This window comes from Arvicola amphibius, chromosome 9 (assembly GCF_903992535.2).
Source record: "Arvicola amphibius chromosome 9, mArvAmp1.2, whole genome shotgun sequence".
NCBI lineage: Eukaryota > Metazoa > Chordata > Mammalia > Rodentia > Cricetidae > Arvicola > Arvicola amphibius.
Window position 1 is genome coordinate 68,127,396 of NC_052055.2, and position 13,204 is coordinate 68,140,599.

At 50.3% G+C, this 13,204-nt stretch overlaps 1 protein-coding gene across 2 annotated transcripts in view; it reads left to right on the forward strand.

Moving 5' to 3' along the window:
* The window catches only part of Daam2 (dishevelled associated activator of morphogenesis 2), a 114,902-nt gene extending 101,859 nt beyond the window's left edge, over positions 1-13,043 (forward strand). The window contains exons 19-26 of one of the 2 annotated variants that reach the window (XM_038341551.1): positions 79-167; positions 4,252-4,420; positions 5,131-5,238; positions 6,747-6,807; positions 8,278-8,409; positions 9,965-10,135; positions 10,407-10,640; positions 11,950-13,043. In XM_038341551.1, coding sequence (XP_038197479.1) covers positions 79-167; positions 4,252-4,420; positions 5,131-5,238; positions 6,747-6,807; positions 8,278-8,409; positions 9,965-10,135; positions 10,407-10,628 — 952 coding nt within the window. In that variant the 3' untranslated portion in view covers positions 10,629-10,640; positions 11,950-13,043. Of the gene's footprint in view, positions 1-78; positions 168-4,251; positions 4,421-5,130; positions 5,239-6,746; positions 6,808-8,277; positions 8,410-9,964; positions 10,136-10,406 lie in introns of both variants that reach the window. The other variant, XM_038341550.1, reaches the window with a different exon arrangement.
* Positions 13,044-13,204: the final 161 nt, after the last annotated feature.

The window sequence follows — 13,204 nt, forward strand, 5'->3', positions numbered from 1 at the left end:
TGAAGGATGTCCTAAGAGGAGGCTAAAGCTGCCTTGGAGCCATGGGTCTGCCTGTGACATAGCCTGCCCTGTTCATAGGATTGACCACTACCAGCAGCGACTGCAGGCCCTCTTCTTCAAGAAGAAGTTCCAGGAAAGACTGGCAGAGGCCAAGCCCAAAGTCGAAGGTAGGGCTGGGGCCTGTGGTGAGCACCTGGAGTGGGGACAAGACTCGGGATTAACTAGTGGCACAGAGGGAAATTTCTGCCTTACCCTGACCCCAGAGACATACCCAAGTTAAGGACAACATTTAAAACTACATTTATATCTTCAGCAGGGTTTCATGTGGCCTAGGCTAGCCTCCAGTTTACTATGTAACTGATGCTAGTCTTGAACTCCTAATCTCCCTACCTCCACCTTCCAAGTGATGGGATTGCAGGAATGCACCACCAACTAGAAATATGATTATTATAGAGATGCTTTTGTTTATGTTGGCTTAAGTGCCAACCATATGATGTTCCTCTCTTCCTCAGCACTGACTCCCCAGGGTGGGATGACTGTTGACTTCCACAGCAGCCTGGGACAGGAAGGACCAGGAAATAGGAATGTAGCTAGCACTCTTCTTGGAGCCTGGCATGCAGACTCATCACCATGGTCTATTTGAGAAGCACCAAGCTCACAAAGTCTACTGGGTATATTTGCTGGGGTGCAAGCTCATCAGAGAGAAGGGAACGACATAGAACCTAGACATATACAGCTTGATACAGAGTCTGGGTTATCCAGGCCTGCTCCAGATTGCCATTTCTGAGACACGTGAGGAGTTCTGTGGCCATGTAGATGCTTCCTGTCCTCCCAACTGGTCCCTTCCCTCATCACTAAGTCAGAGAGCAAATCCTTGGGGCTGCCTGTTGGGAAGGCAGACAAACAGGACGAAGGAGTTGTGAGAAAGAAAAGGGGGTTAGGATGGTGGGAAGATATATGCACCCAGCAAGGCAGAAGCTGGAGAAACTGGTTGGGGGCTCATTTGGGGGTAAGGAGAAGACTTAAGAACAAGAAACCATCTTGGATGCTCAGGGTGCCAGGCTGGAGACATAGCAGAGCATGGGTGCCCCCTGCTGGACACTCTCTGAGATGCCTAGTTCAGAGAGCAGGTTGAGAGCAGGTAGGGATTTCTGGAGTAGGAGTTTGGAGAGATAAGTGGTGTTCAGTCTGTACACAGATGTACATGCAACAAAGGGCCTTCAGATAGTGACAAAGAATAGATTATCCATCTGGGGTATGTCCTTGCCCCCGTGATGGGCAAGGCTTTTTCACCTCCACTCTCTTCCTGTTGCAAACTACTTTGGGGACCAAGGTATAGGTGCTCAACTCTTTATGCCTCTTAGACCAGTGGAGCAAAAGTGAGTGGCCATTTGGAACCATGGGAGCAGAGTGGCTTGGGCACTGGTAAGGTGTCATCTTCGACTGTTAGGCACTCCAAGGAGACGTACCCGAGCTCTAAGGCTCAGCCAGGATGCTCCATGCAGCCTCTCTTTAATATCAAGCTACACAGAAAGAGACAGGCTGGCGAGAACATCTGTAGGGATGCCACAGTCTATAGCTGGGGTTTGTAGATACCCTCCACTATGGGTGGCTGCTGTCCCTGAAGGGCTTCAAGCCAGGCTGGGGAGTTGTTTGAAGGCATCTACACACACGATCCTGTCAGTGTGCTTGGCTCTTTGACACCGGACTCCATATTTATTCCCCCTTCTAGCTCTTCCAAAAGTGTTCCTGAAATAGCTACGATCAAGCTACCTCAGGTGGCTATGGAGCCATTGACACCCACAGTCTCCTCCCCAGACAGGGCTCCAGTGAAGTTACTTCAGGGCTGACACCCACCCTATCCTCCCCCAGACAGGGCTCTAGTGAAGTGACTTCAGGGCTGACACACACCCTCCCCTCCCCAAGACAGGGCTCCAGGTGAAGTTACTTGGGGGCATTTTACCAAGTTTGACAAATTTCTCAGTTTTGCTTTGAATATATCTCCCTATGAATACATTCATTGCTGAGTATACTAAATTTACCAATTCTCATTACCAGTAGGTTCTCTAAATATAGCCTGGATGAATGTGACTGTAAATGTAATATTCTTATGAATGTATTCATGAACATATTATTCTCGTGAATGCTCCGAAATGCCAGCATCACAGACAGGAGATTTCTCATCACCTCTGATTTCCTTTCAACTCTGATCATTTTCTGTTTTGCCAACATTTTTAGCATTTTTAAAGGATATTCCTTTGTAGATTTTTCAAACAGCCCACCAACCTTAGAAAAATCTCCCTAGTCATATAAGTAACTGAGGACTTCTGCAAGTAAGTTTTATTTTCTTTTTCTTTCTTTCTTCATTCCCCCCTCCCCCAGACAAAATTTCTCTGTGTAGACTTGACGGTCCTGGTACTCACTTTGTAGAGCAGACTGGCTCTACAAAGATCTACAGAGGCAGATCTGCTGCCTCTGTCTCCCTAGTGCTGGCATTAAAGGGGTGGGCCACTTCTGCCCATTTTATTTGCTTTTTTGAAAATAAAATTTTTGCTGAAATATGATAATACACAAATAATTACAGCTGTTCCCACTGGGCAATTGGGGAGTGATCCCCATCCTGGCCATGGTAAGAAACTGAATCTTGTCTTTTGGTTGTGAGCTTTAGCCTTCGTGGATGAGCCATTTCTTCAGCCAAGCCACAGTCCCCTTTGAGACAGGGTCTCTTTATAGCCTAATAGTCCTCAAACTCACTCTGTAGACCAGACTGGCCTTGACCTCAGAGATCCACCTGCCTCTCGAGTGCTGGGGCTAAAGGCGTGCACCACCACCGCCTGGCTCCATCCTTCTTCATATTCCTCTCCCGACATTAGAAATGTCACCCTGCCGAGTGAGCATCCTCTCTCCTCTTCAGACTTACCACAATGTCTGGATGAGTTTTTCTAATTTCAGCTTTCTATAAATGGAATAATTGCTGAGTGATTTTATGATGGTTTTTTGCTTATGTCTTAAGACTTTCCCTCCCCCTGGGGTACTGAGTGCTGTTGATCTAGGCAATGTCTGTCCTCCCACTGTCTAAGGCCCCAGTGACCGACCAAAGTTCGAGTCCACTGAAATTCCCCCTTGGAAGCCAATGAGTGGTTACTGACAGGAGTGTGGGTGACCCCAAAGCAGTCACACTGAAAGGCAGTCTCTGGCTTCTACACAAATGCATGCACATGCACACAGACACATGCATGCATGCACTGGGAACAACCTAAATAAGCATGCACGACAGGGTGTGTTAGCTCATAGAATGTGTGATCTAAAGGCTATGTGGACACCTCTCACTTCTCATTTTTATAAAATCTTCTTCACAGTTTTTAACTGACTGAAAATTTCTGCAAACTTTTGCCCTGGAGTTTTCCTTTATAGGTGATATGTGTTTGGTGTGTGTGTGGCATGTGCACACATGTGTGCACAGTGCACATCCATGTACGTGCATACAGAGGCCAGAGGAGGGCATCACATGTCCATCTCTCTCCATCTTGGCTTTTGAGACATTCTCTCTGTACCTGAAGCTTGTTTGGGTTAGACTGGATGGTTAAGAAGCTGCCAGGATTCTCTTGTCTGTGGCTCCCCTCTTTCTCCAGCATTGGGGTTACAGCCCTACACATGATTATGCCTAGCTTTTCTTTGTAGGTGCTGAGGATTTGAACTTGGGTCCTCTTACTTTCCTAATGACTGCTCCACCCAATGGGGCATTATCTTCTAAGCCTAAGGGCTTCATTTTATTTTAATAACAAGCACCTTCAGGAATTTCCCATCCACATAGTCAGAGACCACCAAGTGGTTTGATCTTCTTCCAGCTGTCTCAGACCCAAGGCACCATCTGAGAATGGTACCTGAGGCTGACCTCTGACCTCCACGTATACCTGCACATATCTGCACATGAATACATACACACATGCACCCATGTGAACATACACATACAATACAGTCCAGGAAGCACAAAATTTGTCAGGTCTGGAAAAAATAAAACTGCCATATCCAAGTATGTATTATAATAATCTTTGTGTGTATGATGACATAGTTTCAATCATTCTAGAGGCGATCTACTCTGAGGATAGGCTAGTGTTGTCCTGAAGAGAACAGGTAGTTGCTACCCAAGAGTTGAAAAGGTAGCCCCTTGCATAATCCTTCTGGGAAGCCAGGAGCCCTGCTGTCCTGGCTCAGTCTGTGCAGCGTGCTGAACTGTCTCTCTTCTCCCAGCCATCCTGCTGGCCTCCCGGGAGCTGACCCTCAGCAAGCGTCTGAAGCAGATGCTGGAGGTGGTCCTAGCCATTGGTAACTTCATGAACAAGGGACAGCGCGGGGGTGCTTATGGGTTCCGGGTAGCCAGTCTCAACAAGATTGCTGACACAAAGTCCAGCATTGACAGGTGAGGACTCGGGGTTCCTCTGCCCTGTCTCACCCCATCCTAGTGTCCCCTCCTCTCTCTAACCCTCTGCTCTCTCTCCATCCCAGCTGCCTTGTCTATGTTTAAAATACTGTAAATAATTATTTCAGTGTGGGGTAGGGTGTGTGGTGTGTGTGTGTGTGTGTATTAGTGTGTGTGGTGTGGTGTGTGTGTGTGGTGTATGTGTGTATTAGTGTGTGTGGTGTGGTGTGTGTGTGGTGTGGTGTGGTGTGTGTGTGTATTAGTGTGTGTGGTGTGGTGTGTGGGTGGTGTGGTGTGTGTGTATTAGTGTGTGTGGTGTGGTGTGGGGTGGTGTGTGGGGGGGGGGTGGTGTGGGGTGGTGTGTGTGTATTAGTGTGTGTGGTGTGGGGGGGTGTGTGTATTAGTGTGTGTGGTGTGGTGTGGGGTGGTGTGGGGTGGTGTGTGTGTGTGTGGTGTGGGGTGTGGTGTGTGTGTGTGTGTTTGTGTACACGCGTGTGTGTCTGCAGTTGCCTGTGGGACCAGCAGAGGACACTGGATCCCCTGGCACTGAAGTTGCAGGCATTTGTGGATGCTCAGAACCAAACTCAGGTCCTCTGGCAGAGCAGAAAGCCCGTGCCTGCTGAGCATCTCTCCAGCCCCTTCTTTCTTTTTCCTCTTGTCACACTCCGTCTGCTTTCATCACCCCCTCCCGACACATCTGTCACCCACAGGAACATCTCTCTGCTTCATTACCTGATCATGATCCTGGAGAAGCACTTCCCTGACATCCTAAACATGCCCGCAGAGCTGCGGCACCTATCAGAAGCCGCCAAAGTCAAGTAAGCAGCCCCGCCGTGCTTTCTTCGCCTGTGACCACACATGTGGCTTCCCTCACTTGGGAGGACACTGGCAATGGGCAGTGTCTTGGTATGCTTTTAGAAGAACCAGAGACAGCTTGCTCTCTGAGGTGCCAATCATCTTATTTCAGAGGTGCTTCTGGAAAATACCAGAAGAATGAAGAAGTAAGCTGTGCATAAAAAGAAAGCCTGCAACAGATGCATTGAGCCAGTGCCAGCTGCACTGTGGGCAGATGGAACTTAAGCCTAACATGGAAACACCCTCTCTGCTTATTGCGGGGTGGGGGAGGGGGCTAGACATGCAGCACACTGGCTGAGTGTCCTGGGGTGTGAACATAACTCTAACAGGCAGAGGGAGCCAACTTAGAATAAAGACCACTTGGCTAGGGCCTAGAGAGATGACTTAGTGGTTAACAGCACTGCCTGTAATTCCAGAGGACCCCAGTTCAAATCCCAGCACCCCATGGCGGCTCACAAACATCTGTAACTTCAGTTCCAGGGGATCCAAAGTCCTCTTCTGGCCTCCTCAGGCACCAGGCATGCATATGGTGCAAAACACACACACACACACACACACACACAAATAAAATAAAATATAAGCATATAGTTAAAAGCCTGGTCAGTTGGAAGAATGGGGACCTTCCTTGAACTGTAATGGGCAGGGCATCCACAACACTTGCTAAGGTTGTTAGACTAAATCTGGGGTCTTGGGAAGACAGAAATGCTAAAGCTAACAGGTACTCAATGCCACTGTGTGTAAGATATTCTGTGCTTTAACAAACCACTGAGACTTGGTAGCTCTAAAAATTAGAAGTGCATTTGACACATGGCTCTGGAGAATTGGAAATTCAGGAGCATGGTGCCAGATCTGCTACACCACAGTGTGACAGCGGCATCCCAGGCTAACAGCCACAGTGCCATCTCAGGGGCGACCCCCAGGACCGACCTTATATCTCTCCATACTCACCTCTACCACCAACCCTGTTAAATAGCGATGAACATGATGAAGGTCACGGGAAGAAATAAACCCAAGTCAGATGCTAACGTGAGGATGTTTTTGATAGGGCTTGGGAGATAGTGCAGCAGGTAGCACGACGGTCTGAGTGCTGCATCTAAAACCCAAGCAAGCAAACAAACAAACAAACAAAACCAAGATGGACAAGTCCTATGGAGACACCTGAAGTTGTCTATTGACTTCCGTGTGTGTGTGTGTGTGTGTGTGTGTGTGTGTGTGCGCGCGCGCACACACACACACACACACACAACTATGTGATACACAGCTTTTGGAAGGATCCATGGAGCAGAGCTTTCACTCTGACACATTACAGACACCAACAGGCACACAGCGAGGTGATCTGCTGGAGGTGATCAGCAGGCTAAGAGGGGCTGGAACGTAATGCTGCCATGCTTCAAGCTGCCCTCTCTCTGAGCCATCCTTGGCTCCTCACACCCAGAGCTGATGGTGTCTTCCCTCTCCTATCTCCCCACAGCTTGGCAGAGCTGGAGAAGGAGGTGGGCAATCTCAGGAGGGGCCTCCAAGCAGTGGAGGTGGTAAGTGAGCCTGCTGGACTTGCATGGAGGCTTTTGTGGAGAAGCCAGTGCCACGTCTCAGACAACAGAAATCCTGTGTAATACACTTCAATGACCCGGGGCTCCTGGATGGGAAGGTGGGACAGCCGCACAGTGGACAGAGCCTTCAGGAAAAAGTGATCCACCTTCTTGGGGTTTACAGTTAGACCCTGACAGAAGGGCTGTGTGTCTGAGACTCTATGCCACTGAGCAGGGAGACTGAACCCTAGGACTGTCACCTGCTCAGGTTTGACCACAGTGAGTGCACTGAGTTGACTATGGGAGACATACAGCCAAGTGGCAGTGGGGACCGCCAGCCCCATGAGATCCTATCTTATACCTCTTCCCTTCATGCCTGAACTAGTGGAGGCCCTGAGGGCTCATCCACTCATTGATGAGAAATTAGGCATCTTAATCCTTTGAGATTCCTAAACAAGTCCATCAATGTAGCGGCTTTGCTGAACAAGACATTTACCTCTTAGAATTTGGCATGGTGGGCCATTCAAGATCAAAGGGTTGGCAGGTCTGATGTCCTGAGGGCCTGGTCCTCATGGGTGAGACCTCACTTTGTCCTCACCTGATAGAAAGGACAAACTCCCTAGGACTCACCGATAGGACCGCTATACAAAGACACTGCCCTTATGACCTGGTCACTTGACGGGAGTGTCCAACCCATGACCCCATAGGTCACATGAGCTTCAGGAGAGCTATGAATGGGGCCTGGCACAAACCCACAAACTTACTTAAGACATTATGTTTTTCTTATTATCTCTTCATAACTTGGTTGTGCACTTTGTAGATGACAGCATCATGGCATAGTGTCAAACCTTTGGATGCACCTGTGAGATCCCACCTCCTTGCTTTGCCTTAGGGGTTAGGATTTCAGTACAGGCATATGGAGAGGACACAAACACTGGATCCCAGCACTGGGTCTCTTGTCCTGTTACTACCATTGCTGTTCTCACACCTTCATAGCTGATACACTCTCTGAGACATCTTCAACTCTTTGGCCCTCACACTTGGAAAATAGAAACTTTTCCCAGAATTCCCAAGATGGGACGGGGAGGGGAAGAGGAGAATCAATTTGGGCTAAAGTTAGGAATTAGAGAACCTTCTTATGTTGCTACCATGGGTGATGGTTTCCATCTTGATGGTTCTGGAAAGTGCTACTTAAAGTGTGGATCACAGCACAGCAGCAAGATTTCCCAGACAATACTACTTGCCCCCGATTCACTCAAAAGCCATTCCAGAAAGGACAGCGGTGGCGATAGGTTAGGGAAGGATATAAACAGCTGCCCAGACCAACAACTCTCAGGGGCAGCATTGCCTTCAGAACTGTGAGCCCAGGTTCATCTTTTCCGCAGGCATGTGCAATGCCTTGTGGCTAACAAGGAGCAGGTGGTAGCCCCTGCACGCTTTCTGTCTAAATTGTGCTTTTTCTTCCCTCCCCAGGAGCTGGAATATCAAAAGTGCCAGGCACGGGACCCCAATGACAAATTTGTTCCTGTCATGAGTGACTTCATCACAGTGTCCAGCTTCAGTTTCTCAGAGCTGGAGGACCAGCTCAATGAGGCCAGGGATAAGGTAAAGGTGGCCCAGCACCCCACCCCCACTGCTTTTCAACTCATCATTGCCTAGGTCTTACCATGGACAGGGACAAACCCAGTGCCTCAGAGCCTAGAGAAATCCCATCTCCTCTGCCTCCAAGGCAACCAATGACAACCTTATAGTGCAGAGACCAGGGTTCACTGTTTAGGTACCCAAGCACCAGAAACATTGTTTTCAGTTTTATTTTTGTGTTTGTGTGTGTGCTTTTGTACACCTGCATGGGAGCCCAGAGGTCAACCTCGGATGTCATTCCTTAGGAGTCAAAGACCTTATTTTTTAAAACAGGGTCTCATTAGGACCTCGGTCTCAATAATTAGGCTAGACTGGTTGGTCAGCAAGCTTCAGAGATCCTCTTGCATCCTCATCCCCAGTGCTGAGATCACACCACCAAACCCTGGCTAAATGCTTGGGATCAATGACTCAGGTCATTGCCCTTGCATGGCAAGCACTTGACTGAATAAGCCCCACCCTAGTCCCACCCTATCCCCACCCCAGGCACCCCCAAACCCAGCCTAGCCCCACCCCACCCCAACTTTACCCCACCCCTACCCCAGGTACCCCCAAATGCAACTTAGTGCCACCCCACTCCAGGCCCCCCAGCCCCAACCTAGCCCCACCCCACCCTAACTCCACCCCACCCCCACCGCATCCCCACGCCAGCCCCACCACAAGTATCTCATTTCTCACCCACCTACCATACAGGTTTGCTGAAAGTTTATAGTCCTATTAAACAGATGTAAACATTGATAAGAGGGTTTCAGTCACTTGGGTGAGCATCCCGAGTGCCTAGCTCAGCCGTGAACTTGCTGGCACTCTACCTGCGTGGATGCAAATGGACCCATGTGCGGGTTTACCCTTAATGTGTGGTCTCTTATTCAGGAGACCCAGGGTAGGGCTGGAGAGGCAGCATTTCCAGCAAACTCCCAGAAAGAGCTCAGGCTACTAGTCCCAGGAAGACTTTTTGCGTGGGGACGTTTCCTAAATATCGTGTGAGTTGGGTAAGAGAGCACAGTGCTCAAAGTCAGAGTGGTGCCTGCTTCATAGACACAGAGCCAGTTGCTCCTGTCACCCCATTTAACTCCCACAATAATACTATGAGGCTGATCCCCACTTCACAGGTGAAGAAGTCAAGTCACAGAAGGGCTAAGTCACCCAATGATTATATGGCCTGTGAGGGCTCTTTCCATTCCAGCCAGCCAGTGCCTGACTTTAGCGAAGTCTTCCCCAGGTCACCATCTCCTGATCCCACACCCACACTATAAAAGACCCAGAGGTGGCACAAAGATAGACTATCAGGTAGACTCAACCCATCAGCCCAGAGGTCAGCCTCATGGGTTTTTATGGGGGGAGGGGGTGGGGGAGATAACAAGGTAGGGACAAAGAATGACTCACTAGTGAATTTTGTAGGTGAACCCTGGGGTTTGATTCTTCTGTCTCCATGCCTACAATCCCACAGTTTGGACTGGGCTCAGCTGGGAGCTAGCTGACTACAGGCTTGGGCTTACCACACTTCTGCCTGTGTCTCTTACAGTTTGCCAAGGCCTTGACACACTTTGGAGAACAGGAAAGTAAGATGCAGCCGGATGAGTTCTTCGGCATCTTTGATACCTTCTTGCAGGCCTTCTTGGAGGCCCGGCAGGACCTGGAGGCCATGAGGAGGAGGAAGGAGGAGGATGAGCGGAGAGCACGCATGGAATCCATGGTGAGGGCTGGGCCTGGCTGGGCACAGGATGTGGCAGAGTTGGGTATGGGCACATTTTGGGGGGCTACTGCTAGCCTCAAAAGAAACATCTCCCAGCATGGGGAGAGAAAGCCATGTAAGGTGGGGATGGTGGGTATCTTGAGAAGAAGCAGAGCGGTCCCTGGCAGGTGAAGCATGTCCGGGGTAGGGCAGGCTCGGGCTGGGAGAGCATCTAGGGACCAGAGAGCTGCTGGCAGCTCGTGTCCCTGAGTCACCTCTCCTTTCCACTCAGTTGAAGGAGCAGCGTGAAAAAGAGAGATGGCAGAGGCAGCGGAAGGTCCTGGCAGGCGGCGCACTGGAGGAGAGTGGAGAGTTCGATGACCTGGTGTCAGCTCTGCGTTCTGGAGAAGTTTTTGACAAGGACTTAAGCAAGTTCAAGCGCAACCGCAAGCGAACAGGGACTCAGGTTCCAGAGGTTACCCGCGAGCGGGCAATAAACAGGCTAAATTATTGACTTGGGGACCAGGTACTGGCCACATAGCAGCAGGCCTGGAGATAGGGAGACAAGAGCTGAAGAGAAGCAGCAATGACAGAAGTGATTTGGAAAGCTGGGTTCGGGAGCCCTGGGCTGGGTCCTAGGGCCGTGTGCTGCTAGACCAGGTGTCTCCCACACTGATGGAGGGTCTTCTCTCATCTCTCCACTACATCATTATTCACATCCTGTCTCTCCCTGTGACCCTCCCTTTCCTGACCATCATTCTCTAAGACCAGCTTGGATATCCCTGGCAGGCCCAGAGCTATGGTCAGGAAATCCCAGGCTGGAGGACATGGTTCTCCATACATTACGTTGGCACGGAGCTGTTTAAAATCCAGGAGACCACATTCCTTTTCCGAACTCTCATACATTATGTGGTGGTGGAGTGGGACCCAAGAGCCAGCAGCAGGGACTCATGGCTCCCATCAGAAGAGACAGCTCAATGGAACATGGATCTGTCCTTATGTGTTCTAGTGAGATAGCTCTAGCATCCAGAAGGACATATATAGAAAGGGACCAGACCCAGCAAGCAAGTTATTTGCATTTTTCCTAGAGTAGGTTCTGGGGTCTCTCCTCTTCTCCCAGCCACCCGCATCCCACCCACTAATCTCTGGTCCCCAAATTCATCTCTGGATTGCAGAACTCTGGCTCCCCAGCAGCTTATAGTATGGCTCTGGTAAGAAGGGGTGTCGAAGAAAGCAAGATCTCCTTCATGGCTTTACCAGATTGAGGCAAAGGGGCCCCAAAGCAAACCCCAATGCAACCTGACCATTGTCTGGGGTCCCAGTGGTTTCTGACCAGAGGACAACACTCAAATGCTTCACTCCATGGGAGTGCCTCACGGCCAGCTCACTCGGCTGGCCCCTTCCATGCCAGTGGTCTCTCAGGCTCCATCTGAGGTTACGCAGAGCTCCATGTACTTGGCTGCAGCTGGCCTTGGAAGCTGTTCCCGAGGGCTAGAGCCACCCGCCACATTTGACTGGCATTCTGAGGGATACATGTAGATTGGGCTGAGATCAGGGGATACTGAGAGCAGGGGGTGGGGAAGAGAGCTTCTGAAGGATGCTCACCTCAGGGTTTTGCCCCTGCATCGTGCCCAAGTTTGGCTCCATCCCACCCACTGGGCCTGACTTGCATGGGACCCCTCTGGCCCTGCTCACTCTTCTTCTGTCCATCTTCGGTTGTTTTTAACGGCACAGGTGGGCAGCACTACTCTATCTAGACACATGTTCTAAATGGAGCAGGGAAGATCAACTCCACGAAGGTTCTTATTGTCTAAAGCACCCTCTTCCCTTCTCAGCCTGAGACAAGTCTTGCATGGTTACCATCTGCTAGCTCCTGGATCATCCCATCTAACCCCGTCTCAGCGTCATTGCCAGTGGCTGTGGATGTTCAGGCCTGTAACTGCCCATCTTCTGTTGTCCTGCATGAGACTCTCAGGGGGTGGGGTCGTAGTAGCCGTGGGGAGGAGAAACACAGGGTTCAGCTGGGCATGTGCACTGATTTGAGAGGGGCAGCAAGTAGAAGCCAGCCCGAGAGGGCGAAAGGGCTTCTAAGAGTGGCCAATGCCCACCCCCCTCCGCAGCCCCAACAAGCAAACTCTTGAGAGTGAAGAGGCTGGAGCTGGACCACTTCCCATCTCCTTCCAAACTGGTCAGGCTGTCGGCCTAACAAGCTAGGGGCAGACAGCAGGCATGGCTGTCTTCTGCCTTCCCAAGCACCACACAGCGGACAAGCACTGGGAAAGACAAGATGGAAGTTCCTGAAGGAACGTGTTGGATCCTCAGAAAAGCCATCTGGCATCTCTCCAGAGCCCAGCCATTTCACCCCAAAGAATTTTGCCTTCTCTATTTATTATTTTCCGACTCTGGCCAGGGCTCTGGTGCTGTATGTCTTTGTAACCAGATTTCAACAGTGCCTTGGACCACGGACCACTGTGGGGACTGAGCAGGAAGTGACTGGTACCCAGTGGGGGTCCTCAATGTTAGATGATGTCCACCCCAATACTGCCCCACCCTTCCTGCTGGCTGTGAGTCCACTGCTCCAGGTAACCTTGTGCACACTGCCAGATTCACAGTCCAGCCAACACATCCCTTCTCAGCAGCGGCAAACTTCACCAAATGGAAGTTTCTCCAGGGGGTAGAAGGACAACGCTCCCCAGGTGGGTAGAGTCGGGCACGGGCGCTTCCCATCCACTCCTGTTGCCACCAACTGAGGAGCCGTGACCACCTCCCCAGGACATCTGTCAACCTTTATGCCAAGACCACTCACCAGCTGCTGCAGAAGACAAACAAGGCTCATATATGTACAGAATCTACAGTGTCCTTTTTACCCGCACCCTTTTTTAAGAATATATTGTAATACTAAAAGATATTAAATTCATCCTCACCCCAACCTGCCTAGAAGCTTTTCTTCCCATGTGGACTTGGGTTGTGCAGGAGTGGGCTGGGCCAGCAGTGGGCTGAAGCTAGCTCCTGGCAGTTTCATCCAGTTCCCATGAGTGCCAATGTACATTTTCTGAAATGTTCCAAACCATCTGAGGTTATGTGGATGGC